At 45.0% G+C, this 26,797-nt stretch overlaps 1 protein-coding gene across 1 annotated transcript; it reads left to right on the top strand.

Moving 5' to 3' along the window:
• The first annotated feature begins 3,294 nt into the window (after positions 1 to 3,294).
• PCP4L1 (Purkinje cell protein 4 like 1) lies at positions 3,295 to 25,686 on the top strand. Its single transcript, XM_087881084.1, has 3 exons — positions 3,295 to 3,429; positions 22,323 to 22,377; positions 25,401 to 25,686. The coding sequence occupies exons 1-3, from the start codon at positions 3,421 to 3,423 to the stop codon at positions 25,544 to 25,546; spliced, it is 210 nt and encodes a 69-aa protein (XP_087737210.1). The 5' UTR covers positions 3,295 to 3,420; the 3' UTR covers positions 25,547 to 25,686.
• The last annotated feature ends 1,111 nt before the right edge of the window (positions 25,687 to 26,797 follow it).

Genomic DNA, 26,797 nt, shown 5'->3' on the forward strand with positions numbered 1-26,797 from the left:
AACCCGTTTGGCTCCTGACGGGCGAATGAGAAAACTCACAGCCCATAGTTAGATCGACTCCGAGTTGTTGACGAATCTGGACAAGAAAGTAGCTTGCTGGGTTTGGACTGAGTAGAGGGGGATTAAATAAATGTAAATAGGTAGTCCTCGGGTTACGACCACAAGTGACCCCCCCAAATTTATGTTGCTCGGTGAAACGTTTGTTAAGGGAGCATTGTTGTCCTGTTTTACAACTTTTCTGGCCACATTTGTTAAGTGAATCTCTGGCTTCCCCCGTGGACTTGGCTTGCCAGAAGGTCGCCAAAAGGGGATCATGTGATCCCGGGATCCTGCGTCCGCCATAAATACGAGTCAGTTGCCAAAGCGTCTGAATTTTGATCACATGACCAATTTTAAATTTGTTTTAAAACAATAGGGGTGTTTTAAATTGTTTGGGCCAAATTATTTAATGTGGTGATATCAGCGGTGGGTGAAGGGAATCTTTGACCGGATTAGCAAAACCGCAGTTACAATCTCTCTCCCCCCATACACACAGAGTTGGATCCAGGATTCCTCTTAATCATGGTTTGTTGAAGAAGTTCAGAAGCATTCTTGTCGGATCAGTTGGCGGAGGGGTGATATCAGCGGTGGGTGAAGGGAATCTTTGTCCAGATTAGCAAAACCGCAGTTACAATCTCTCTCCCCCACCCCCCATACACACACAGTTGGATCCAGGATTCCTTTTAATCATGGTTTGTTGAAGAAGGTCGGAAGCATTCTTGTCGGATCAGCTGGCGGAGGGGTGATATCAGCGGTGGGTGAAGGGAATCTTTGTCCAGATTAGCAAAACCGCAGTTACAATCTCTCTCCCCCACCCCCCATACACACACAGTTGGATCCAGGATTCCTCTTAATCATGGTTTGTTGAAGAAGGCAAGAAGCATCTTGTCGGATCAGCTGAGCATCAGCTGAAAGACCCACCCACCCCCGCTCAAAAAAACAAAAACAAAAAAACCCTAAAATGACAAACGGAATAAGCCAGGGTTTTCAGCCGAGGGTGAAAAAAGAAGATTTAAACAAGCTAAGAATTAATAAACTGATAACCAAAGGCAGTTTGTTACCAAAGAGAGAGGGGGGGGGAGAAAAAATAGAATATAAATTGCCCAGTGCCACCGTCTGCCTGAGCCTGGCTTGGCCTGAAGTCGTATTGTGTATTTTTTGATGAAATAGAAGTTGATCTTTCCACTTTGATTAATGATTTCCTGTTTGGGCCCCGAGATATTTGGGGGTTTTTTTGAGGGGAGAAAAAAACAGCGAAGACAGTCAAGAGTTTTCCCATCGCTCAACCTGCTCCCCGTTTCTTCCCCCCCGGCTGGGCTGTGCCACATGAATTTTTTATCTTCTGCTCTTCGGGCTTTAAATTAAATATGATGGGAAAAATTGAGCAGAGAGAGCGAAAGCAGATGAGAAAGCACGAGGTTTTTAATCAGGTTTAAATGGACTTGGAGAAGGGGAATTTAGACACATCCTGGGTGCAAAAGAGGACAGGAGCCAGCTGGTAAAATACGGTTGTTTGATTTAATAGAATAACAGAGGGAAGGAAGGGTTAGGGCGAAGGAAGGAAGGAAGGAAGGAAGGAAGGAAGGAAGGAAGGAAGGAAGGATAGAGAGTAAAGGAGAAAGAAAATAAAGGAGAAAGAAAGAAAGAAAGAAAGAAAGAAAGAACAGAAAGAAAGGACAGAAAGAAAGAAAGAAAATTAATAATAAAAAGAGGGAGGGAGAGAGAGACAGAAAGAGGGAGAGAGAGAAAGGAAGGAAGGAAGGAAGCAAGGAAGAAAGAAAGAAAATAATAAAAAGAAAGAAAGTAGGAGGGAAGGAAGAGAAAGGAAGGAAGGAAAAAAGAGAAAGAGAAAGAAAGAAGGAGGGAGGGAGAGAGAGGAAGGAAAGAAGGATAGAAAGGAGAAAGAAACAAACAAAGAAAGAAAAAAATTAATAATAAGAAGAGGGAGGGAGAGAGAGAAAGAAAGAGAGAAAGAGAGAGAGAAAGGAAGGAAACAAGGAAGAAAGAAAGAAAATAATAAAAAGAAAGAAAGAAAGTAGGAAGAAAGGAAGAGAAAGGAAGGAAGGAAAGAAAGAGAGAGAGAAAGAAAGAAAGAAGGGAGGGAGGGAGGGAGAGTCAGAGAGAAAGAAAAAAGGAAGGAAGGAGCGAGAGAGAGAGAGAAAGAAGAAAGAAGGAAAGAAAGAAAGAAAGAAAGAAAGAAAGAAAGAAAGAAAGAAAGAAAGAAAGAAAGAAAGAAAGAGAGAGAGACCTTGGAGGTCCTCTAGTCCAACCCCCTACTCAGGTTGGACTAATGTTTGTTTGTTTGTACCCGGCTTTTATTATTTTTACAAATAACTCAAGGTAGCCAATATATCCAATACATTTTCCTCCTTCTGTTTTCCCTATAACAACAATCCGGTGGAGTTCTGGGAGTTACGTCCACACATCTTAAAGCATGCTGGCTGGGGAATTCTGGGAGTTGAAGTCCATCCATCTTAAAGCATTCTGTCTGAGGAATTCTGATCGGGGTGGTATCCACTTAACTTTGCTACCGGTTCGCAAATGTGAGCGCCTGCGCGTTCTTCGGTCGTGCGCGCCACCTCCACGCATGCGCAGAGTGTCAAAAACGGAACGTGATGAGGTCCCGGCAGGTGGGCGGAGCTAGTAGTGGGATTCAGCCAGTTCGTACCACTTCGGGAGAACCGGTTGTTAACTTTCTGAACAGTTTGGCAAACTGGTTGTTGGAAGAAATCATTAGGGCGGAGAACCGGTTGTTAAATTACTTGAATCCCACGACTGGGCGGAGCCTCTCGCAGCCACCGCTACCAATTCGCCCGAACCGGATAGAACCGATACCACCACCGATGCGGCCCTCAACGAAATCGAGTCGGATACTTAAACTAACCAAACTTGAGTTAGCTCCCTTTCCGAAATCAGCAAAAGCTGGCCTACGTTGTTGTTGTTTTTTTTCAAACGCACGTCTCAGCCTTACGTTCTGGGTTTCCGAGAGCGAGAGAATTGCTGAATTTGTGCAACCTCACCTCTCTTTTTTATTATTTAAAAAAAGAGAGAGAGAGAGAGAGAGAGAGAGAGAGAGAGAAAACAAACAAATTGGGAGATACTGTTTACTACCACGGAGCTGGTTATGCTCCACTTTGCAAAAGGGCTGTAGAAAACCCCTGGCTTCTCTCATTGGCTGCCCGGCCCTGTCAATCAAAGTGCCGGGTACCTTTGAGTGCGGCTAATGTGCCAGTGTGCTGGGAATGCAAACAGATGCTGTGCGCTTGAATGAAAATCCAGCAGAGACAGAGAGAGAGAGAAAGAGAGAGAGAGAGAGAGAAAAAAGAAGGGATACAGCATCTTTCTTGGAGCATCTCCTGAGAGCATCCAACTGCAGCCACTATGAGTAAGGTACGGGGAGGAGGAGGATAGGAGGAGGAAGGGGGGAAAAAATACAAGAATTGGGAAGGATGCGATGTGGAGGACGGGAAAAGGGACACCACCAGCTCGAAGCTTCCTGCTTGGCTAATGGATTTCCCCTTTGCACAAAAAATTAACGGTTGTGAATCCCTCCTGGTTGTGCAAAATGGGGACCCCCCCCACACACACACCCAGAGGTGATTCCAGGACACCGAAGCCTTTTTTTAAGACTTGTGCAAAGGAGAAGGCAAGGGATGGCAAGCAGGGTTGTGTTTTTTTTTTTTTTAATTTGCACGCTCTCAATTTTAATTGCGAGCCGCGGGTATTTACGAAGCTAAGCGGGCAGGGAGCACTGCACCTGTAGGCATCCCAGTGAGGAGGGAGGGGGAAAAAAAAGAGAAGGAAAGAGACGGAGGAAGAGAGGGAAAAAATAATAATAACGTTGCGGAGAAAGAGTGTCCATAACTTGGAGCATGGCGTTTATGGCTCAAGATAGATAGATTTGGTGCCTGGGAAAAAAAAAAAAAAGAAAAAAAGAAAGAAAAAAAGAAAGGTTGGGAGAAATTGAAGAATTGTATACGTAGGGTTGAGTGTGTCATTTGCACGCCTGTTCACCAAGGGGACGTCTTCGTTCCCGTCGGTTTCTGAGGTCCTTCTGGTTGGTTGGTTTGTTTTTTTACTTAACCCCCCTTTCCTAAAATACTTCTTTGATATAGCTTGATCTGCTTGCAAGGAGAGATAGGAATAAATGCATTTTTTTAAAAAAGGAGGAAAAATGTTCTCTATCCTGCAATGTATGCATGTATGTATGTATGTATGTATGTATGTATGTATGTATGTATGTATCTATATATGCTGGAATTGGTGAGGTTAGAAGGAAGGGAAATGTCCTTATTTGCCTCTGCTTCAGGAGGCTGCCTGTTTTTTTGGGGGGGGGGTTATCCATCCGTTGAATCTAGGGTGAATTTATGTGCATCTGGGCGCATTGGTGGAGGCGAGAGAGAGAAACGTGCAGAAAGGCTGTCCTGATGCAAAGTGATGTGCCGGAAATTAAATCTGCGGTGTCCGTGCGAAACAGAGGGATTTTATTATTATTATTATTATTATTATTAGTCGTATTATTTGGAAACTCGGTTCCTTAATCTGGAGAATATTCATTTCTGGGAGCTAAATCCCGCTTGTGTCGGGATGCGTGCACGATGTGTGGTGTCTCTGAGGGCGCTCGGATCTGAATGCAGATGCCGGGGACTCTGAAGCACTGATGAGGAGCATCGGGCTGGTGTGCAAAAAGCTGAAATGGAACAGGGAGACCCACTTTTCGCAAAAGAGGAGAGTTGGAGGGGGGGTGGACGACTGAGAGTTGGGCAGGCGTAGGGAGATGCAAAGCGTGCATTATGTAAAAACTCGGGAGCCTCCTGATGAAATCCATTGGCAGGAGAACTAGAAGTGCTCCAGGGAAGCCAGGGAATTCACAGAGGAGGAGGAGGAGAAGGAGGAGGAGGAGGAGGAGGAGGAGGAGGTAGATGAAGAGGAGGAGGAATGGAGAACATGGAGAAGAAGGAGGAGAAAATAGAGGAGGAGGAGGAATGGAGAAGGAGAAGGAGGAGAAGAAGAAGAAACAAGGAGAAGATGGAGGAGGAGAAGGAGAAGAGAAGATAGACAAGGAGGAGGAGATAAACAAGGAGAACATGGAGGAGGAGGAGGAGACGGAGGAGAAGGAGGAGAAAGACTAGGAGAAGGAGGAGAAGGAGACAGATGAGGAGGAGATGATAGACAAGGAGAAGATGGAGGAGGAGGAGAAGAGAAGATAGACAAGGAGGAGGAGGAGACAAACAAGGAGGAGAAGGAAATGATAGACAAGGAGAAGATGGAGGAGGAAAGAGAAAACAAGGAGCAGGAGGAGAAGAAACGAGAAGAAGGAGACGGAGAAGATAGATGAGGAGGAGGAGGAGATAAACAAGGAGAAGATGGAGGAGGAGGAGGAGACAGAGGAGAAGAAGGAGAAAGACTAGGAGGAGGAGAGGATAGACAAGATGGAGGAGGAGAAGGAGAAAAGGAGAAGAGAAGATAGACAAGGAGGAGGAGGAGGAGATAAACAAGGAGAAGATGGAGGAGGAGGAAGAGACAGAGGAGAAGAAGGAGAAAGACTAGGAGGAGGAGAAGATAGACAAGAAGATGGAGGAGAGGAGGAGAAGAACCAAGGAGGGGAACTCTAGGAGTTGAAGTCCATGCATCTTCAGGTTGCCAAAGTTGAGAGATGTTTTCCATCCTCCCATTCCTTCCGAGGCCTAAGCTGTCTCTTTTCTCTTTCTCTTCTCTTGGCAGCCTCTTTCAGTCCAGTCAGTCTCCCAATGTCTTTCTCGCCTACCCTTGCAAAGAGTAACAGCGAAAGGGCTATTATGGGATAGGCCCCTTTTACCGCTTACGTTTGCCTTTTTAATGCCCATCCATCTATTTTGAAACGTCCATTAAAAATAAGTCAACTTGGTCAAACTTTGGTCGAAGTTTTGCTTTCTTAAAAAGAATTCAAATCTGGGCCACCTTAGCTCTAGATCCAGGGGCGGGCTTCCAAAATTTTAGCAGGGGGTTCTCTACCTGGTTGGTGGGTGGGCGTGGCCATGGTGGGCGTGGCCTAGCCGGCTTCCTGCACCACAGTGGGTTTTTGCCCTCCCCGGGCTCCGGAGGCTTTTCTTGAGCCTCTGGGAGGATGAAAATGACCTCCCCAGGCTCTGGAGGCCTGTTTCCGACTTTCCCGAACTTCCGGTAGGCCCATTTTTTCATCCCGAGCCTCTGCGTGTGCCCTGCACTTACCTGCATCCGAAACGGGTGGGTGGGGCCAGCCAGGAGTGGGATTTGGGGGTTCTTCAAACTGCACAGAATCTTAGCTAGAGGTTCTCCCGAACCCTTGCGAACCCTCCTGTCTAGATCCCCCAAACGTCAAATGTCGTTGCTTTGACAACATTAATAATTAATAATAATAATAATAATAATAATAATAATAATAATAATAATAATAATAATAATAATAATAATGCTTCATTTGTTCACTGGACAACAACAAAAGTTTTTGAAGCAGGTTAAGACTTATAAAAAATCCCGCTCACCTCACCGATTTGAACCAGAGAGAAGCCAGGGAAAAAAAAATTTAGCTTCCCTCTGCATGGCTCCGGTGCAAATTTCCTTTTCTATTTTTTTTTCTACTCAAATATTGAATTAATAATTCATTTCTCTTACTTGACAGAAAGTCAATGCTCTCTCCCTCTCTCTCTCTCTCTCTCTCTCTCTCTTTCTGGTTTTTTGCAAATCACACACATTCTTGTGCCAATAAAGCCGCAAGCGCTAATCAATTTAAATAAACTTTTTTAAAAAAAATAATAATAAAAATTGAGCGGTATGTGCTTGAGAGAGAGGGATGCAGATGAAATAATATTTTGGAGAGCTGCAAGCATCGTTGGCCATCATTTCTGGTGACAGTGTCCTGTCACATTTTGGGAAATAATCTCAGAAGTTTACAATATATTAATAAATTTGGGCGCCTATTTTTAGGGCCCTAAGTCAGCTTGAAAAGGATGCGGTGGGTCAGCGGCTAAGACTCTGAGCTTGTCGATCGAAAGGTCGGCAGTTCAGCGGTTCGAATCCCAAGTGCCGCGTAACGGGGTGAGCTCCCGTGACTTGTCCCAGCTTCTACCAATCTAGCAGTTCGAAAGCCCGTGAAAAAATGCAAGTAGAAAAAATAGGGACCCCCTTTGGTGGGAAGGGAACAGCGTTTTCCGTGCGCCTTTGGCGTTGAGTCATGCCGGCCACATGACCATGGAGACGTCTTCGGACAGCGCTGGCTCTTCGGCTTTGAAACGGAAATGAGCACTGCCCCCTAGAGTCAGGAACGATATGTGCAAGGGGAACTTTTACCTTTATATATAATGGATGGAAACCGATCGAGGAGAGATTCAACCGGGAAATAAGGAGGAATTTTCGGACAGTGAGAACAATCCACCGACGGAACAGAAGTTGCCTTCGGAAGTTGTGGGAGCTTCATCGCTGGAAGCTTTCAAGAAGAGACTGGGCTGCCATCGATCAGAAATGGTGAAGGGTCTCCTGCTTGAATGGGGCGGGGGGCTGGACTAGATGACCTCCAAGGTGCCTTCCAACTCTGTTATTCTAATTCTAATCTGATATATATAATTCTATATGATATACGATGCAATCTGTTGAGGGAACCCCCCCCCACCCCAAATGGCCCTATTTATACTGTCTTCTTAGTCCAAGCGTTCTTTGAGAACAAGGGAATTGATAAGAGTTTGGGTCTTGTGTGACTTAAATCCTATACAGGAAGTCCTTGACTTACAAACAGTTCATTTAATGACCGTTCAGAATCACAACAGCCCTGGAAAAAAGGTGACTGACCGATGACCGTTTTTTCACATTTATGACCGTTGCATCATCAATGTGAAAACCGGTCATAAGTCACCACGATCACTCAACAAAATTCAAGCGCTTGGCAACTGACTCCTCTTTATGACGGTTGCACTGTCCTGGGGGGGGGTGTTCATGTGATCACTTTTTGAGACCTTCTGACAGGCAAAGTTAGTGGGGAAGCCAGATTCACTTAACGGCCTACTCATGGAGAGATTGTAGTGATTCCGTGGCAAGAGAGGTCGTAAAACTAACAACTGTGGCAAAGGAAGGTCGTAAAATGAGGCAAAGTTCACCTAACAAATGTTTCAGTTAGTGGCAAAAATTTTGAGCTCAAGTTGTAAGTCGAGGCCTATCTGGAAAACTGTTTCGGATGGGTTTTATACAGTATTTATACAGGCTGTTTAAGATCCTTCAGGACCATGGAGAGCTCTTGAAGGTGTGAGATGTTGCTACGAGGGTTAATCATAACGGCTAACGAACATGGCTGGGCTAGGGAATTCTGGGAATTGAAGTCCACCTGTCCTCAAGCTGCCAAGGTTTGAGAAACACGGCTTTATAGTACGCAGATCTTTAATCCATTTAGCAAAGAAAGAGCCATCTAACCTAAACGATGAGAAGGAAACTCTTCAGACCAGGTAGATCGCCAACAATCGGACTTACTCTCTGTAGTAAAGTAGAGCATAGGACTGTATGCTGCTTAGGCAGAAGGGGGAAATCGAAATCCGTGCAAAAGCGAGAGAATTTGACTGGCGGGTTTTGAAAAAATGAGTTTTTTAAGGCAGAAGCTTCGTGGGAGAAGGTCCTTCCACGTTGATCTATTTAGACGTGGCTTCCTAGGAATCTAGAGTTAGATTCCCGTTCTTTGTGTGATGGTTGTAAAATCAGCTTGGCTGGATTGTTGCAGATACTCAAGAGAAGACTGCCAATTTGTATGATTCACCGACCACATAGTTTAATTTCCTTCTGGATGATCTGATCCCAATGCGGTCCTTCAAATCTTCCAATAGTGCCTTCAACAGCACTGTATCTCTTCTTCTCTTTCCTTCCTTCTTTCTCAACCTCAAACCCTTCTCCAGAACATTGGATCTTTGCACCATGTGCCCAAAGTAGGATCATTTGAGTTTATGGGTAGACTGTCCCGGGTGAGAATTCTGGGTTGGTTTCTTTGACGATCCATTGATAGGTTTCCTTGGCTGTTCCAATATTTGAGGGGCTGCCCCAAAGAACAAGGACAAGAAGCAACCGATGGAAACTAATCAAGGAGAGCTTTTCAGGCAGTCCTCGACTTATATCCAGAACCTCAAGCGGAATTTCCATTCCATAAGCGAGGCAGCTGTTAAAGCGAAGCGTGACCCATCTGACGGCCATTTTTGCCGCGGCTGTTACTTGAGTCACGTGGCCGTTAAACGAATCCGGCTTCTCCTAATGGATTTGCCGGAAGCCAGCTGAGCAGTCACAACTGGGGAATCCCATGTCTTTTGTAAATACACGCCGCTTGTCAAGCGCCCCATTTTTGATCATGTGACTGTGCGACGATCGAAGGTGCGAGGACTGGTTGCAAGTCCCCTTTTCAGCACCGTTGTCGCTTCCGACAGTCGCTAAACGAATGGTGAGTAAGTCGAGAGCTGCTGGTTACCAAGCTATTTTTTTTTCCTCTTTTCCTTTTTTCTCCTTCAAACGATGGACTCCCCGCTGAACCGAGCAACCTCAAACCTCCCTTCGTCTTTTCAAAATATTTATATTTATTTCTTATCCGAATGCATCGGCCGCCCGACTCCGATCGACCCTGGGCATCGAACAAAACCAAGGGGATAAAAACAAAGAAGCATAAACAAGAGCTCAAAACATTAAATCAAACAGACAGCCCAGAAAATAATTGTTAAGTAACATTTTCCTCAAATCTGAAGGGTGTTTACTCTGCTGTTTCCCCCCCCCCCAAAAATCTGGCTTTTGGCATAACCGTCTTTTGCAGAGGTGAAGTTTGTGAGCCTGTTTTCCACCACCACTGCTCTTCCCTTAATCCTCAATTTGACAAATGCAGAGGTTTTATCCCTTCTCTGGCTGCTGTGTTTTCGTAATTCTCAAAACTCGGCCCTTTTTTTAAAACCGTTATGATGGACGTAAAGCTATCCGAGTGGGTTTCCACGGGAGCGATCTATAAGCCTTGTCGATCAATTAAACGAACGAATACAATCCGTGGAAAGCTAGCTTTTTCAAGGCGGCCTTCGGCTGTCCGTCGTTGATGTCTCTTTTTAATTATTTTTAATGCCTCCGGTTTCCTTTACTGACGTTTCGGGTTTTAATTGCCGTCTGCCAAGGAGACCTCCGGCGTCCGCGGGATAAATCAATTTAATAAATAGATTAAACCAACTTCCTCCTGACACTTTCTTTCATCCCGCAAAGTAGACGGGAGCGAAACTGACATTTGGAGAAAGCCAAGAACGAAAATTCCGTACAGTTTTTGCTAGCTTGGTCAGGACAAACTATAATAGTTGGCTTGTTTGACAGGCAAGGCGACGCGAGGGTAACATTTTTTGGGGGGGTGAGGGGAATGTCTAACATCCTGTGAGAATTCAGTCCCCTGTCACAGCAAGCTGGGTGAAGGGAAGTCAGCCTGTAAAGGTTGCGTGCATCTTGGTTTAATTTTGGAAGCTTCACCTCTTGCGAGAATATCCTAACTTGGTTTGTTAACCTGGGTTGGAGGTTAACATCTGCTAACAGGATGTCTCCGATGGAAGGGAAATTTGAGGTGGGTTCATGTTTCAGGACCCTGATTGGTGGGGACAAAAAAATGGCTGAGAATTTAATGATTTCACTTCATGTTTTCTCTAAAATGAACATTTCTAGTTCAAACGTTCATACGATCAATTTCAACCTGATAGTTACATACAGGTAGGTCCTTGATTTAGGACCCCAATTGGGGTCCAGGGTTTGTATTGCTAAGCGAGGCAGTTGCTAAGTGAATCGCGCCCCGATTCTGCAACCTTTTTAAAAAAAATTTTTTTTTGCTGCAATTGTTAAACGAATCGCTGCATTTGTTAAGTGAATCAGATGGCTGTTAAATGAATCCGGCTTCCCCCATTGACTTTGCTTGTTGGAAGGTCGCAAAAAGGAATCGATCACGTGACCTCAGGATCCTCAGGAACCGTCGTAAATGTGAGGCAGTTGCCAAGCCTCTGAATTTTGATGCCCTGCTGAGCGTGAGGATGCTGCAATGGTCATAAGGGTGAGGCCCGGTTGTAAATCCCCTTCCCTTTTTTCCCCCCAGCGCCATTGTAACTTCGAACAGTCTCTAGACGAAAGGTTATAAGTTGAGGACTACCCATCCAGTTGCACGGCTAGAAAGGAGAAAGTCCCCTGCTTGATCCGGGGGGGCGGGGGGGGCTGGACTAGAAGACCTCCAAGGTCCCTTCCAAACTCTTTCTGAAAACTGAATTGTCTTTCGCGGCTAACTGGATCCAGCCAAGAATGAAATATCTTGGAATTTTTTTTTGGAAAGGTTGAGAGAAAGGATTCGTAAAGAACATCTCAATTTAATTTAATTAATTTATTTTTTTTTTTTAAAAAAAAACCCAAATAAAAACACTTGGGACTGGATCGAATTTAGCCAAGGTTGCAGAACCTGAGAAAAATACGGTATTGATTTGCAAAAGTCAGCCAGGCTAATTTAAAGACTGCAGTGTTACAAAAGGCGACACAATTTGAGAGTTTCTGGATGCCTCGGGGGCTTGTCTCCTCTTTTCCACCCCCTCATCATGTCCCCATTGGGGGGGGGGGTCTCTCTGCAGCCCCCCCACCTTTCCCATAATTAGATTCGGCAGCCCTGGCTCTGATGAAAACATCAACGCGCATTTTCTATGCCAGCTTTTTATCGAGGATGTGTTAAAACGCGGAAGAGTTTCGTTTGGATTTGCGGTGGGTTGGAAGCTTTCCTGGCAAGAGAACAGAGGGAGTTCGCCACTGGAGGTGGTCCTCGTTTAGCGCCCGCTCCCCGTTACGACAGCGCTTAAAACCAAAATATAACTTCACGACGTAACGCCCGTAAACGACCTTCGTGGGTTTAGAAAGGCGAAGGAAAGCCGCAGCAAGATGATAAGCACCGTTTCGGTTTCGCTAAGCAAACCGCTTCCCTCAGCGACCGAGGTGCCCCTTCCCACTGGCGGTCGCTAAACGAGGGCCACCTGTATTGTCTTTTTTTTAAAAAAAACTTTAACAAGCAACCCTGATAAAAAAACGACCTTCGTGGGTCTATAAAGCCAAGAAAAACTGTGTGCACCGTCGTGATTTCCCTCAGTGGCCGCTTCACTTAACAACTAAATTACCGATCTCAATTTGGGCTGCTAAACGAGGACTGCCTTTTTTTTTTTTAAAAAAAAAACAAACTTCCCAATTTAGCCTCCAAACCTTGGATTTCCTTGTAGCCTCCCAACCAGGTTTAGCAAGATCCTTCTTTGCTTCTTCTCCAGTTTAACAGCAAACCAGACATCAATTTTTTGGGGGAGGAAATTGCCAAATTTCCTGGGAGGAAATAAAAGGCAAAAATCAGAGATAATCTCCCATTTTTGAATGCGGGATGTGGATGGCCTATTCGAAGCGTTTCAACGTTTGGGATTCAACCCCGAGCAACGGCAGGATTTCGGCTGATAATTCAAAACCATGCAGAACATTCGGACCAAAATATAAACCATTTTTTAAATAAACCCTAATCTTTATTTTTTTTTTATTTGTATCCAAAGGACTCTATCCTCGCTTAAGGACGTGAATTGGGCTCACTGCACTGACAATTCTCCCTTCCCCCCCCTCTTTTTTGACCCCCTCATTCGTCTTTTTCCTTAATCTTGACAATGCCTAAAATTGATCTTAATTACTTATTTATGCAAGCTCGATTTCTCTCCCAGGAAACGCTGTGGGAGAGACACTCCTGGTGTAGCTTTGTTTGAAGGTCGAAATCCGTTGGCGGCGAAGTGGCGATATTTTGAGGAGCTCCTGTTTTGCATTTAGCGATTTACTCAGCTTACGGTTTGCTGTCGTACATGGACTGAACGATATTTTTTAACGTTTCGCCCCAATTTTTTTTAAAAAAACGGGGTAAAGTAGGGAGGTTTTGCAACTGTGGGGCTTTGCTGATTTTTTTTTACTGCAGCGTGGCACATAAAAAGACGGCTTAAATATGGACAATACTAATAAACTCCACGTGATGTCGGGAAGGGCATCCAGCTGGTAAACGCTTAGCTGCGAACTCCACATGGCGTCAGGAAAAGCATCCGGCTGGTAAACGCTCAGCTGCGAACACCATGTGGTGTCAGGAAGGGCATCCGGCTGGTAAATGCTCGGTTGTGAACTTCACGTGGTGTCAGGAAGGGCATCCGGCTGGTAAATGCTCGGTTGTGAACTTCACGTGGTGTCAGGAAGGGCATCCGGCTGGTAAATGCTCGGTTGTGAACTTCACGTGGTGTCAGGAAGGGCATCCGGCTGGTAAATGCTCGGTTGTGAACTTCACGTGGTGTCAGGAAGGGCATCCGGCTGGTAAATGCTCGGTTGTGAACTTCACGTGGTGTCGGGAAGGGCATCCGGCTGGTAAACGCTCAGCTGCGAACACCATGTGGTGTCAGGAAGGGCATCCGGCTGGTAAATGCTCGGTTATGAACTTCACATGGTGTCAGGAAGGGCATCCGGCTGGTAAATGCTCGGTTATGAACTTCACATGGTGTCAGGAAGGGCATCCGGCTGGTAAATGCTCAGCTGCGAACACCATGTGGTGTCAGGAAGGGCATCCGGCTGGTAAACGTTCAGTTGTGAACTTCACGTGGTGTCAGGAAGGGCATCCGGCTGGTAAACACTCAGCCCCATCCAGTCACCTCGACTCTACCCTGAATGAAGGGACTACACACTACAGAGTCTTTTTAAAAAAGGGAGTTTAATAAGGATAATCTTCCAGAGATACGCATGAATTTTCAAGTTTGCATTTGCAAGCAGCCCGAGAGACCCGGGGCGAAATAAATCTATAATAATAAGCTGTTCTACAAAAGGCTCTTCGCAAATCCAGATTCACCTTCCTCTCCCTCTCAGCGGCCTGCAGCCCTGTAAAAATGCACCGCCGGCAAGGCGACATCCAACAGGGAAAGCACCTTGCCTTGCCAGAGAAGGGGACCAGGGAACCTGCTAGGGAGGACGGATTGCAGGGCTGGTCCACCTGTGTGACTTTTTTTGGCATCCTCCTATCTATATTTATTTTTTTCCATTTATGGAAGCAAATTCTAGCTGGGTTTTTCCCTCTTTCCACCGCCCCGAAGAATATTTATTTGCTCTGTTTCTTTCCCGGGTGATTATCGGAACATATGCTGCTGTTTCTTCTGTCTCTCTCTCTCTTTTTTTTTTCTGGTTCTCTCTCTCTCTCTCTCTGTCTGCAATGGTGTGTTCATTATGGGATGGATTTGCAGTTGCCTCGGCAACAGAGGAAGAAGGAGAGACCTCAAGGAGAAAGGCTTTAGGAAAAGAAAAAGAAAAAAAAAAAAGAGAGAGAGAGAGAGAGAGAGAGAGAAAAGAATAATTTGTCTTCCAAAATTTGGGGGGAAGGAAGAGAAATTCAGAATTGGGGTCGTTTTGCAAGCATCTAAAAGGCCTCTGAAGTCTGCAAGGGTGGGGATGCCATGATCCATCTGGCTGGCAGGATCAGGATGATGGGAGGGGTAGTCCCAGCCGTGGAGATGGGGGAATGGACACCTTTTCCTGCTTTTCAAGAAAATTAACTTTATTTATCCCACCGGCCGCAGTTATTCAAGCTTCGCTGGATGGTTTGAAAGCCTTGGTGGCTGCCCTCAATTTCTTAACCGCGAGTACTTTTAAGATAGGTTGGTTTTTCGGTGTTTTAGGGTATTTTGCGCTGGTCAGAGGAAAGAAGTGAAGGGAGTTTTTGCATGGAGAAGGAAGGAAGAAAGGAAGGAAGGAAATGAAGGGAAGGGAAGAAGGAAGGAAGGGAAGGAAGGGAAGGAAAGAAGGAAGGAAGGAAGGAAATGAAGGGAAGAAGGAAGGAAGGAAAGAAATGAAGGGAAGGGAAGGGAAGGGAAGGGAAGGGAAGAAGGAAGAAAGGAAATGAAGAGAAGAGAAGAGAAGGGAAGGGAAAGGAAAGGAAGGGAAGGATAGAGAGTAAAGGAGAAAGAAAGACAGACAGACAGACAGAAAGAAAGACAGAAAGACAGAAAGGAAGGAAGGAAGATTTGTTTCCACAAAATGTAATTAACTTATGGAACTCCCTGCCACAAAGTACTGTATGTTAAGAGCATGTTAAACGGGGCTGTGATTTGCTGAGAGACATCCTGGCCAATGAACCAACTCAATTGAAAGGGGAAAAAAAGCAACTGCCAAAAGTCTTTTTTGCTGAAAACAAGAGAGAAAGAGAAAGAGAGAGAGAGAGAGAGAGAGAGAGACAGAGGCAGGGAGGGAGGGAAGGAGGGAGTAGGGGAGGGAGAGAGAGAGAGAACAGCTGGGTAACAACTATCCAAGTTTATAACGCTGTGTTATGGATGTTTTTAATTTCGGCACATCCCCAAAGGCCGCGAGATTTTACCGTTTAAAAACCCAATAAATAAGTAAATTAAAAAATCGTGGAGGCTTAGCTTGGGAAACACGGTCCTCTTTCTTGGCAGGGTGTGTGCGTGTCGTGCCCAGGGGGCTAAAATTTGGATCTGCAAAATGCGGCACTCCGAAGTGGTACCTAACAAGGCCATTTCTGATCTGCCTTATGATGCTCAGAGTCACTTGGTTGAGTAGGGCAGCTTTAGAAATGGAATAAATTGAATCCATCAGTCAATCAACTGGAAATCCAATCTGGAAAAGGCTGGGGGTCTCCCATAAACCCCACCCGGGGTTTTAATCTAGGTGAGGGCCCTGAAAGAGCCATTTGTGGAATAACAGATTTGGAAGGCACCTTGGAGGTCTTCTAGTCCAACCCCCTGATCAAGAAATTGGTTGTCCAATCTCTTCTTGAAAACCCCCAGTGATGGAGAAGGAAGGAAGGAAGGAAGGAAGGAAGGAAGGGGAGGAAGGAAGGAAGGAAGGAAGGGGAAGGGAAGGGAAGGGAAGGGAAGGGAAGGGAAGGGAAGGGAAGGGAAGGGAGGAAGGAAGGAAGGAAGGAAATGAAGGGAAGGGAAGGGAAGGGAAGAAGGAAGGAAGGAAATGATGGGAAGGGAAGAAGGAAGGAAGGATGGAAGGAAGGAAATGAAGGGAAAGGAAGAAGGAAGGAAGGAAGGAAATGAAGGGAAGAGAAGGGAAGGGAAGGGAAGAAGGAAGGAAGGAAATGAAGGGAAGGAAGGAAGGAAAGGAAAGGAAAGGAAAGAGCAGGAGAGAAGGAAGGAAGGAAGGAAGGAGGGAGGGAGGGAGGGAGGGAGGGAGGGAAGAAGGAAGGAAGGAAGGAAATGAAGGGAAGGGAAGGGAAGGGAAGGAAGGAAAGAAGGAAGGAAGGAATGAAGGAAGGAAGGAAGGAAATGATGGGAAGGGAGGAAGGAAGGAAATGAAGGGAAGGGAAGAGGGAAGGAAGGAAATGAAAGGAAGGAACGAAGGAAATGAAGGGAAGGGAAGAAGGAAGGAAGGAAGGATGGATGGAAGGAAGGAAGGAAATGAAGGGAAGGGAGGAAGGAAGGAAATGAAGGGAAGGAAGGAAGGAAGGAAGGAAGGAAGGAAGGAAGGAAGGAAGGAAGGAAGGAAGGAAAAAAGAATAGCAGAATGACAGAGTTGGAAGGGGCCTTGGAGGTCTTCTCGTCCAACCTCCTGCTCAACCGAGAGACCTTCTACCATTCCGGACAAATGATTGTCCCATCTCTTCTTAAAAAAACCTCCAGTGTTAAAGCACCCACAACTTCTGGTGGCAAGCTGTTCCATTGGTCAATTGTCCTCACTGTTAGGAAGTTTCTCCTTAATTCCAAGCTGCTTCTCTCTCCTTGACGAGTTTCCATATTTGAGGCCAAAATGAGGAAAATGTCGCCTGGCATCGGTCGGCCTTGCTCGAAAGGAGGGCCGGCTTTCGGATTCCCACATGCATCGTCCTGCTCCTTCGCTCCACCCTCGGCGCCCTATCGCTGGCAGATCCTGAGCGACAGCCACAGGGCGATGGGTATTGTTATCCCAGCAGGGAACCTGACCTTGAAAACAGTTGGAAGGCAGAGCGAGAGAGAAAAACATCTGTCTTGGAAGGGCGAGAAGCTCCCTGGGGCTCCCGCAGAGCATCCTCGACAGTTGAAGTAGAAATTGAGTGTATTTATTTACTTCTTTGGGCGATGTATACAATATATAGCTCCTCCTCGCCTCCTCAGTAACAGTAACGAGGTTGGAAGGGACCTCGGAGGTCATCGAGTCCAACCCCCTGCTCACACAGGGAGACCGATACTAGGGATTTCGAGCTCAGCGTCTTAGCCACTGAGCCACCTAGCCAGCTGCAGTCCTCAAGCGACTCTGGACAGACGGCTAGAAAAATGCAGGAATAAAACCGCGTCACAAAGTCTATACACGCAGTCCTCGACTTACGACAGCTCTTTTAGTGACCGAAGTTTTATTTTGTTTTGTTTTGTTTTGTTTTGTTTTGTTTTGTTTTGTTTTGTTTCGTTTCGTTTCCTTTCCTTTCCTTTCCTTTCCTTTCCTTTCCTTTCCTTTCCTTTCGTTTCCTTTCGTTTCCTTTCGTTTTGTTTCATTTCATTTCCATTCCATTCCATTCCATTCTTTTCTATTCTGTTCTGTTCTGTTCATTCTATTCTATTCTATTCTTTTCTATTCATTCTATTCATTCTATTCTGTTCTGTTCTATTCATTCTATTCTATTCTATTCTATTCTATTCATTCGTTCTGTTCTGTTCTATTCTATTCTATTCATTCGTTCTGTTCTGTTCTATTCTATTCTATTCATTCTGTTCTGTTCTGTTCCATTCCGTTCTATTCTATTCTATTCATTCTATTCTATTCTATTCATTCTGTTCTGTTCTGTTCATTCTATTCTTTTCTATTCATTCTATTCTATTCTATTCTATTCTATTCTATTCTATTCATTCGTTCTGTTCTATTCTATTCTATTCTATTCTATTCTATTCTATTCTATTCTATTCTATTCTATTCTATTCTATTCTATTCTATTCTATTCTATTCATTCTAGTCTAGTCCAGTCCAGTCCAGTCCAGTCCAGTCTAGTCTAGTCTATTCGTGGCCGTACGTTGCGGACTAGCCGTCTCTATATAAAAATGAAATAATTCTGGGTTTGAGGTCAGGGTGGATTTGGAAGAGCGAAGGGAAGCCCTCCGAGGCAAGAAAATTGTGCAAAAAGATCCAAGAAAGGATCACACACACACACACACTTTTTCCTTTTTTTTCCATTTCTCCTTCCTCCTGGTTTTTTGTTTTTTTTTTCCCCCTCTGCTATGCGGGGAACCAAAGAGAATTTAATTGCTCTTTTTCCAGCTTAATTGCCCACCGGGGTCTAATAAATATCAGATGGTTTCCTTTGCGCACAGCGGCTGCGGTTGGCTGTTCAGGAGGCCGTTTTTGCTTTCTAGTTTCCCCGGCCAGGCTGCGAGCGAGCAGCCTTGGAAGGCACCACAACAACACACCCAGACACGGGTTCAAATCCTCCTTCCTTGCCTAAAACTCTTTTTCAGGGGACCTTCCCTTAATTTATCCGTGGGCTGTCCGACTCCTGACAATGCGAAATAACCTCATAACTACGTAGTACGATGGACTGCAGGGCCGGTTCAACGTGTAACATGTTCACACTGGTGCAAAAGGACTGGGTGTTTTTGTTAATACGGTTTTGTCAGACTTCGATGCTATCTCAAAATAAATGAATTTCCGAACTGCCAACCTTTAAGGAAATTTTCTCTTTATTCGAGTACCGCAACCGGATCATGACTCGTGCGGTCAGGACTGACCTTTGCCCCCCCCCAATCCCTCCCTTTCCGATCCCCAATTCTCTGCTTCTCATTGGCTATCTTCCAAGTCACTCTCCTGACTTCTTTTCTCGTCAGTTCACAGGAATGTCCCCCCCCCACCTCTTCATTTCCAAGGAGACCGAGCTTCAAAGGGATTTAGCAGGCAAAAGTTCAGGCTTTATCTCCCTCTTCTATGTCAGCGCTGAGACGCTGACAGATTTATTGGGTTAGGGATTTTCTGTCTTCCCTGTGAGTTGTATTGTGATGTCGAGGGTGTGTGTATGCACTTGTTCTGCCCCAGCTACGGACCCCAAAGAACGCAGCACACACAAAGTCCGTTCAAACCTTAGTTTACGAAATAAACCAGTTCTTTACAACAACGGCTGTTAATGAACTGCATTAACAGCCGCCAAGAATTCAAAGAATAATAACTGAAAGCTTACAGTGGTTGGTGGAATGTCCGGAAGCAATTTGCAGGAAGCTGATAACATAAGCAAGACAAGACGCGAAGGAATGTGAACGAAGTTGTTCCCTGCAAATTGCTTCAGTCGGGGTTCCTCCTTAAATAGGCTAAGGGAGTGGCCAATTAGCCCCAAGCCTTACTCTCGAGGAGACCTCCTCCTGAGGAGCCACTCCTGCCTTTTGGCAGCTCTGTGCGCCCGTGCATCGAGAAGAGGCTCCTCCTCTTCTTCCTCTTCACTTATGGGAGCTTCTGGAGGTTCTGAAGGCCCTGGCTGAATCCCTGCCTCTGGCACCACATCTTCTCCAGCCTCCTCATGGTCTGACTCGAGTGCCAGCTGCACAGGCTGCTGGCGCAGCACCACACCAGCCTCCTCGCTGTCTGAATCAGCTCCACAGGCCGCATATGGGCCACAATAGCACTGAGGGAGCTCCACCAATCTCATTGTACCTGTGTTTCCCCGAAAATAAGACCCTGTCTTATATTTTTTTGAACCCCGAAATAAGCACTTGGCCTTATTTTCGGGGATGTGTTATTATTTTGGGCCGCGTGGAGGAAACCAGAGGAAATGTTGGGGACCAGCTGCGCATCCATTTAAATATTTTCAGGGAGGATTCCACAATGGAAAACATTAAATTGAAAATGAATGCAGCAATAGAGAGAGATGAAGGAATTGGAAGGGAGGAGGAAGGAGAGAGAGGGATGGAAGAGTAGGGAGGAAGGAAGGGAAGGGAAAGCAGAGTAGGAGAGAAGGCAAGACAGGGAGGAAGAGAGGAGGAGAAGGAGAAGGGAAGGGGAAGTAGAGAAGAAAAGAAGAAGGTGGGGAAAGAAAGTTGGAAGGAGAAGAGGGAGAGGTTAGGTTTGAGGAGAAAGATTGCTGTATAATAAAAAAAAAAGATGAAGTGGAAGGAAGGCAGCTCCGAACAAACAAATATAAATATATTAAGAAAAAGAATGAACCGTTTAAGAATCAAAGAGGATAAATATGCACAAATAATAAAGTTAGAATTTAGGGATAAATGAAGAAGGTGTTTATGTACGCAAGTATAGAAACACTGAAGTATATTCAAAAAAAAAAGGAAAGGGGGGAAGACTAGATGGACAAAAATTGTAACTGAGTAAAATATATTTGAATTTGACTAATTGTATAAAATAAGAAACGACCGACACTCTGTTCAAAAAAAAAAAAGAAGAAAGATGAAGGCGAAGATGGGAGAGGAGAAAAGAAAAAAAAACTAATAAAATTTGTGTAAAATAAACAAACAAACAAACAAATAAACAAATAAATAAATATTTTCAGGGAGGGCTTATTATCAGGGGAGGTCTTATTTTAGGGAGGTCTTATTGTGCGCTGACAATAAAGGTTTGAAATTTGAAATTCAACCTGCTCTTTCCTTCCCGATTACCGCTCTTTGTCTGGGTCACACAGCAGCCGTTTGAGAAATGGCTACACAACCCCCAGGTTCATTTGCATTGTCTACACACACACACACAGAGACAAAATCTGTTTTCCTTCTGGCTTCTTCTCCTTCGATCGCCTCCCTTTTCTCCTTCTTAATGCAGCTGTTCATCCACTAATGAATGAATAATTTATGGCTCGCGAGTCCCCCGCTTCGATTGCCTGACGCTAAGCGGCTTACAGGGTCGTGTGGAATATACAGGACACGGATGGCATTCCATAACATGTTAAGACACACCTACCTACCTGGCTTATAATTATTGTATATTGTTTACTGTATGATGTATATATATTATTTTACGATGCTCTTCACTTGTAGCATATTGTCGTTAGATTTTTCTGATGCATCTGAAAGGGAAAATGATGAGATCGAGAGAGAGAGAGAGAGAGATAATAGGATTAGAGGATAGACAGAGATGGATGGATGATAAATAGACAGATAGATACTGTAGATACCCTGTTTTCCCCAAAATAAGACATTATCCCCTGATAATAAGCCCAATTGGGCTTTTGAGCGCATGGCAATAAGGCCAAGCTCTTATTTCAAGGTTCAAAAAAATATAAGACAGGGTCTTATTTTCGGGGAAACACAGTAATACAGAGCGATAGAGAGACAGAGAGAAAGAGAGACAAGAGAGAGAGAGAGAGGATAGATAGATAGATAGATAGATAGATAGATAGATAGATAGATAATAGATGGATGGATGGATGGATGGATAGATGGATGGAGAGAGAGAGAATTCAGAGAGAGAGAAAGATAATAGAGATGATAGAGATGGATAGATGATTAGATAGATAATCATCTATCCATCTATTTCTCTCTAGCATCTCTATCATCTCTCTCTCTGAATTATCTATCTATCTATCTATCTATCTATCTATCTATCTATCTATCATGTTTCCCTGAAAAATAAGAACCTGTCTTATATTTTTTTGAACCATGAAAGAAGCGCTTGGCCTTATTGCCAAGCACTCAAAAGCCCGATTGGGCTTATTATCAGGGGATGTCTTATTTTGGGGGAAACAGGGTATCTAGCTGTCTGTCTGTCTGTTTGTCTGTCTGTCTATCATGATGAGAGAGAGTGAGAGATAGATAGATAGATAGATAGATAGAGAGAGAGAGAGAGAGAGAGATGATAGATGGATGGATGGATGGATAGATAGATAGATAGATAGATAGATAGATAGATAGATAGATAGATAGATATGGAAAGGAGGGGAAAAGGAAGGGAGGGAAGGAGGGAGGGGAATCCATTTGGAAAAATACAGGCAACCTCTTTCAACGGATGCAGAATTCATGTTCAGAAAAATGCCCAGAAGAAGAAAATAATTCCGAAAACCAAAACAACCTTCTTTTGACAGGGATTCAAAGAAAAACCCCACTGAGCTCTGGCAAACACCCATTCCGCAAAACATTAAAAAAAACAAAATAAAATAGTAACAGGTCACGAGGCCGAACCCTCTGTTCCAAAGCTTGCCCCCCCCTTTCACCTCTGGAAGGATCCCCAGGGGGGCGATCTGAAAATCCTGATGACTTGGCAGCCAAGAAAGTCACCTTCTCCAAACCAGCATGTTCTCAAAACCGCCTTCTCTCTCGCTCTTTCTCTCCCCCTCAATTTAATTCTCTTTTCTTCTCCAACAGCTCACCTCCGATGAGTCACCAATCTCCAGAGAGGTTCCCCGGCCAGAAGAAAAAGGTGAGAGGGACTCTGGAGGAAATACCATTCACACATCATCACGAAATCTCCAGAACCGTTAAGCCTACAAACTTGAAATTTGCCACATATGTTCCTCTTGGCTTCCAGGTGCTCGCTAAGAAAGGATTTTTCAAAAGGACCATCGGATCATTAGTATTTCTTATATTAACATTATTAACACGCTCTGATGCTAAGGAGTTGGATGTTCTACTCCCCCTCCCCACCTGAAAAGAACTCTGTTCCAACTGCCACTGGGGCATGGGCGTGGCCAGCACCTGACTCATCCCGGCCTGCGGGCTGGGAGTTTAGACATTCTACTCCCGTTCCCCACCTGAAAAAACGCACTGATGCTAAGGAGTTAGATGTTCTACTCCCCCTCCCCACCTGAAAAGAACTCTGTTCCAACTGCCACTGGGGCATGGGCGTGGCCAGCTCTGATGCTAAGGAGTTAGACTGAGGGAGAGAAGGGGATAAGATAGGAGAGGATCAATGGGGCCAGCCTGAGGGAGAGAAGGGGATAGGAGAGGCCAATCGAGCCCGATACCATAGTTTCGTAGCGGACCACGGGTATCCAGCTAGTATATATATATATTTATGCTAATCCATTAATCAGGAACGTGGAGGAGCCATCCACTGTGGCTGTAAGTCATGCTTTTACTTCTTGGATGGGTGGTTCAGAACTCCTTTTTAATTGCCTTTATTTGTGGATTATTATATCCTGCCTTTATTGTTTTTACAAATAACTCAAGGCACCTTCCCCACTCCTGTTTTCCCACAACAATGCTGTGAGGTACGTTGGGCTGACAGCAGGATTGGCCCAGCTGCTTTCATATCTAAAGTGGGACTAGAACTCCCAGTCTCCTGGTGATTAGCACAAAGTCACTCACTAGTCATCATCATCTTTTAATGACCCCATAAATCCCTTGCGGGGTGGAGTCTGGGCAAGTGAATGGAGCTAGCAGAGTGTTTTAATGGACGGATGCCTTTCCTGTCGCCAGAGTGTTGTGGATTTAATAAGACCAACACAACTTTTCAGGGTTAGCCAGAGACATTGTATATTGCGCAATAGGTTCAAAACTCTGTACATTAAGCATTGAACAAAGACAGAAATTAGGTACAATGGTTTTTATACCCTTCTAGACAAAGGATTCTGTTAACTCAGCAGTTTATGTGATCATATACATTTGTCATATTTAATTGACACTTCCCAATTATTGTTTCATTTATTCTTTGCCAACAGTCATAATTCTTCTTGCCAATTACTGAAGCATAGATTCAAATTATCTCTTGTTAATATTACATGTGGTCATACTTGATCTCTTTAACCTTCATACTGTATATCACCAAATGTCTCTTATCTCTGACAACTGAGGGGCCCCTCTGTGAATGTTTCTACTTCAAAGGAATTCTCTCCTTTCAACTGGAGATAATTGGCTTCCCTCAAAAAGCACATTTCCTTTCTTACAATACTATGAATAAAGAGGATCCTTCAGTGATCATCCAGCTGGACCCGCATTTACCTAACTACATTAAAGGCGGAGTTTTGTTCAGCAGATAATATTCTCATTGTGCCCAGAGAGAGAGAGAGAGAAATATCTGCCTCTACCTAGGATCGAACTCACAGCCTCCTGATTGTGAGGCGAGAGCTCCACGTCTAGGCCACCGCACCATTTCAACTCATTGTCTCCTAGCGACTGGCTCAAACTCACCCAAATGGCTTTCATGTCTTAAGGTGGAACTAGAACTCACCGTCTCCTGGTGATTGTCCCAAAGTCACCCTCTGGCTTTCCTGACTAAGGCAGGACTTGAACTCATGGTAGTGTTACCACCTCTCCTTTCCCCCCCACACAAAAAACAACACCCCTGTGAGGTACGCTAGGCGGAGAGGGAGGGACTAATCAAGGGGCCACCTGTAGCTGAGAACTTGAACTCAGCACCTCATCTGGTACCTTCCCCTTTATCCTTTTGCAAAAAGGATGGAGGGAAGAGGTGAAGACGCAGGGATGCTCTCTCACCCCATTGGATAGTGGTTGCCAGGCAACCTGGAAGCAGTGATGCTTTCTGTCTATGTTCCATTATAGGCGGTTGTCTGCTTCTGGTTGCTAGGTTACCGTGTCCGCTTGTAAGTTAACGCAAGAAATCCTGGTTCCCTTTGCTAAATTTTTCATCCACTGTCCAAGGATAAAAATATGTTTTTTTAAAAAAAAATCTGGGTGTATTTTTATGATGTGGGGGTGTGCAACTGTTGTTGTTTTTTTAACTGCAATTGGACTCTGGAGTTTGGTAAGTAAAATATTGCAAAAAGTTGAGTGAATTACTGGGGGGGGGGAAGGAATTTCCTGGGGCAACTGAGAATGCTGGGAGTTGAAGTCCAGGTGGGACCTTGGCGTCAGATCTACGCCAGGGTATCGTACGAAGGCTTAAAAAAAAAAAGAATCCCGAGACGAGCAGAATATAAATCTGAAAATTACAACTAAATAAAAACCACACACCCAGGATTAAAAAAAATAAAATAAAATAACAAGAGGTATTGGGGCAAATCTATAGATCCATATAAAAACCGTGATTTCTAAGTCTGCAACGTACTGAATGTCGCGGTTTTTGAAGAAACCCATTCTCTGCATTTTTATTTGATTTATTTATTATCTGGCCTATCAGCAGGTGTCTGATTTGGTCTAATGAGGGTCTCGTTTGCAACGATGTCGGAAAATTGCAGCCAGAGATGGGTCTCAGCAGGTTCTGACCAGTTCTGGAGAACCGGTAGCGGACATTTTGAGTCGTTCGGAGAACCGGTAGTAAAAATTCTGACTGGGCCTGCCCCCATCTATTCTCTGCCTCCCGAGTCCCAGCTGATCAGGAGGAAATGGGGATTTTGCAGTATTCTTCCCCCTGGAGTGGGGTGGAAAGGGAGATTTTGCAGTATCTTTCCTCTGCCACGCCCACCAAGCCACGCCCACAGAACCGGTAGTAAAAAAAATATTTGAATCTCACCACTGACTGCGACGATTGTTTTCTCCCCGCAGACAAAGCCGAAAACCCCAAGAAAACAGAGCCGGAAGAAGAAGAAATTGATATCGATTTAAATGCCCCGGAAACGGAGAAGGCCGCTCTCGCCATCCAGGGGAAATTCCGACGTTTCCAAAAACGGAAACAAGACCCCAGTTCCTGAGCCTTTCCGGAGTCTTCCCACCTCGCCTTGACGCGCTTTTCCTTCTCCTGTCCCTGAAAACCCCGCCGCGATTCCATTTCCTCTCTTCTCTTCCCATCCCGACGAAGGGGGGAGGAGGGATTTGTCCTCTGATCTTCAATTCATTTTAATTTTTGCACGTCCTGGGAAAATGGTCAAAGCAGAGGAAGGGAGGGGGTGGGGTGGGGTGGGTGGAAGGGGCTGCTGAGTACACAGACGCCTTCCACTCTGCTTCACCGGAAGCCCCCGATCACGGGCAGAGCGAGAGATGTCGTTCAGTCCACGACTTACGACCGGTCGTTGAACAAGCGGTCGAGGTTACAATGGGCTGTTGTTTTTTTTAAAAAAAAATCTACTTATGACCCATCCTCAGAGTTATTACTGCCATGCCTCTGTTGGCACAATTGGCACAATTGGGGCACTCGGCAACTGCCTTGCATTTGTGACGGTTGCGGTGTCCCACGGTCGCTGTTTGCGATATATATATATATCTGCTTTATGGCAAAAAGCAGCCATTCGGAAGAACAATCGTGTGATTCATTCAACGACCGTCGTGGACTCGCTTGATGACTGTTGTAACAACAGTTGTGAAATTGAGTCCAGTCCTGTGGCGCCTCGACTTACAACTGCCATGACTTACGACTGAAATTCAAGGTTCTGCTGTGGTTGTAAGTCGAGGATAACATAAAAGTGGGAAGCCTAGGTTAGGAAGATTAGAATAGTCGTTGGTTTTTTTTGAATCGTTTGAACCAAATTCTTCGTCCTTTTTTCCTCCCGTCTATCATCAAGGGAGGGTTGAGATTGTAATCTTCCTTTTAGGAGATTGGGAACAGAGTTCCCACACTTCGATGCCAACTTCTAAACATTTACAGTGAAGATGCCACATTGAAGGGAAATTATTTCCCGCCCCCCCGCAAGGTTAGGTCTCTAAAATTCTTCAAACCTTGCTATAAAGTTTGAATCCTTTGGGTACCAAATCCTGCCCGCCAAAGACCCCTTGCATAATGGAAAAATTTGCGAGCCACTTCCAAGTTCCATTCGCAAGTTAGGATTTGAAAACAGGTCCGTTTTTGTGTCCCAGTGTGGTCGCCAAACTTTTCCTTGCCTGCCTGATCGAGGATCTAGGACCATGATGGCAAGCCTATGGCACACGTTCCACAGGTGGCACGCGTAGCCATATTGGTGGCCACACGAGCTCAGCTTGCTAACTTCCGGCAAACGGGCCGTTTCTGG

This window comes from Pantherophis guttatus, chromosome 18, assembly GCF_059756535.1.
Source record: "Pantherophis guttatus breed Tessera chromosome 18, ASM5975653v1, whole genome shotgun sequence".
Classification (NCBI taxonomy): domain Eukaryota; kingdom Metazoa; phylum Chordata; class Lepidosauria; order Squamata; family Colubridae; genus Pantherophis; species Pantherophis guttatus.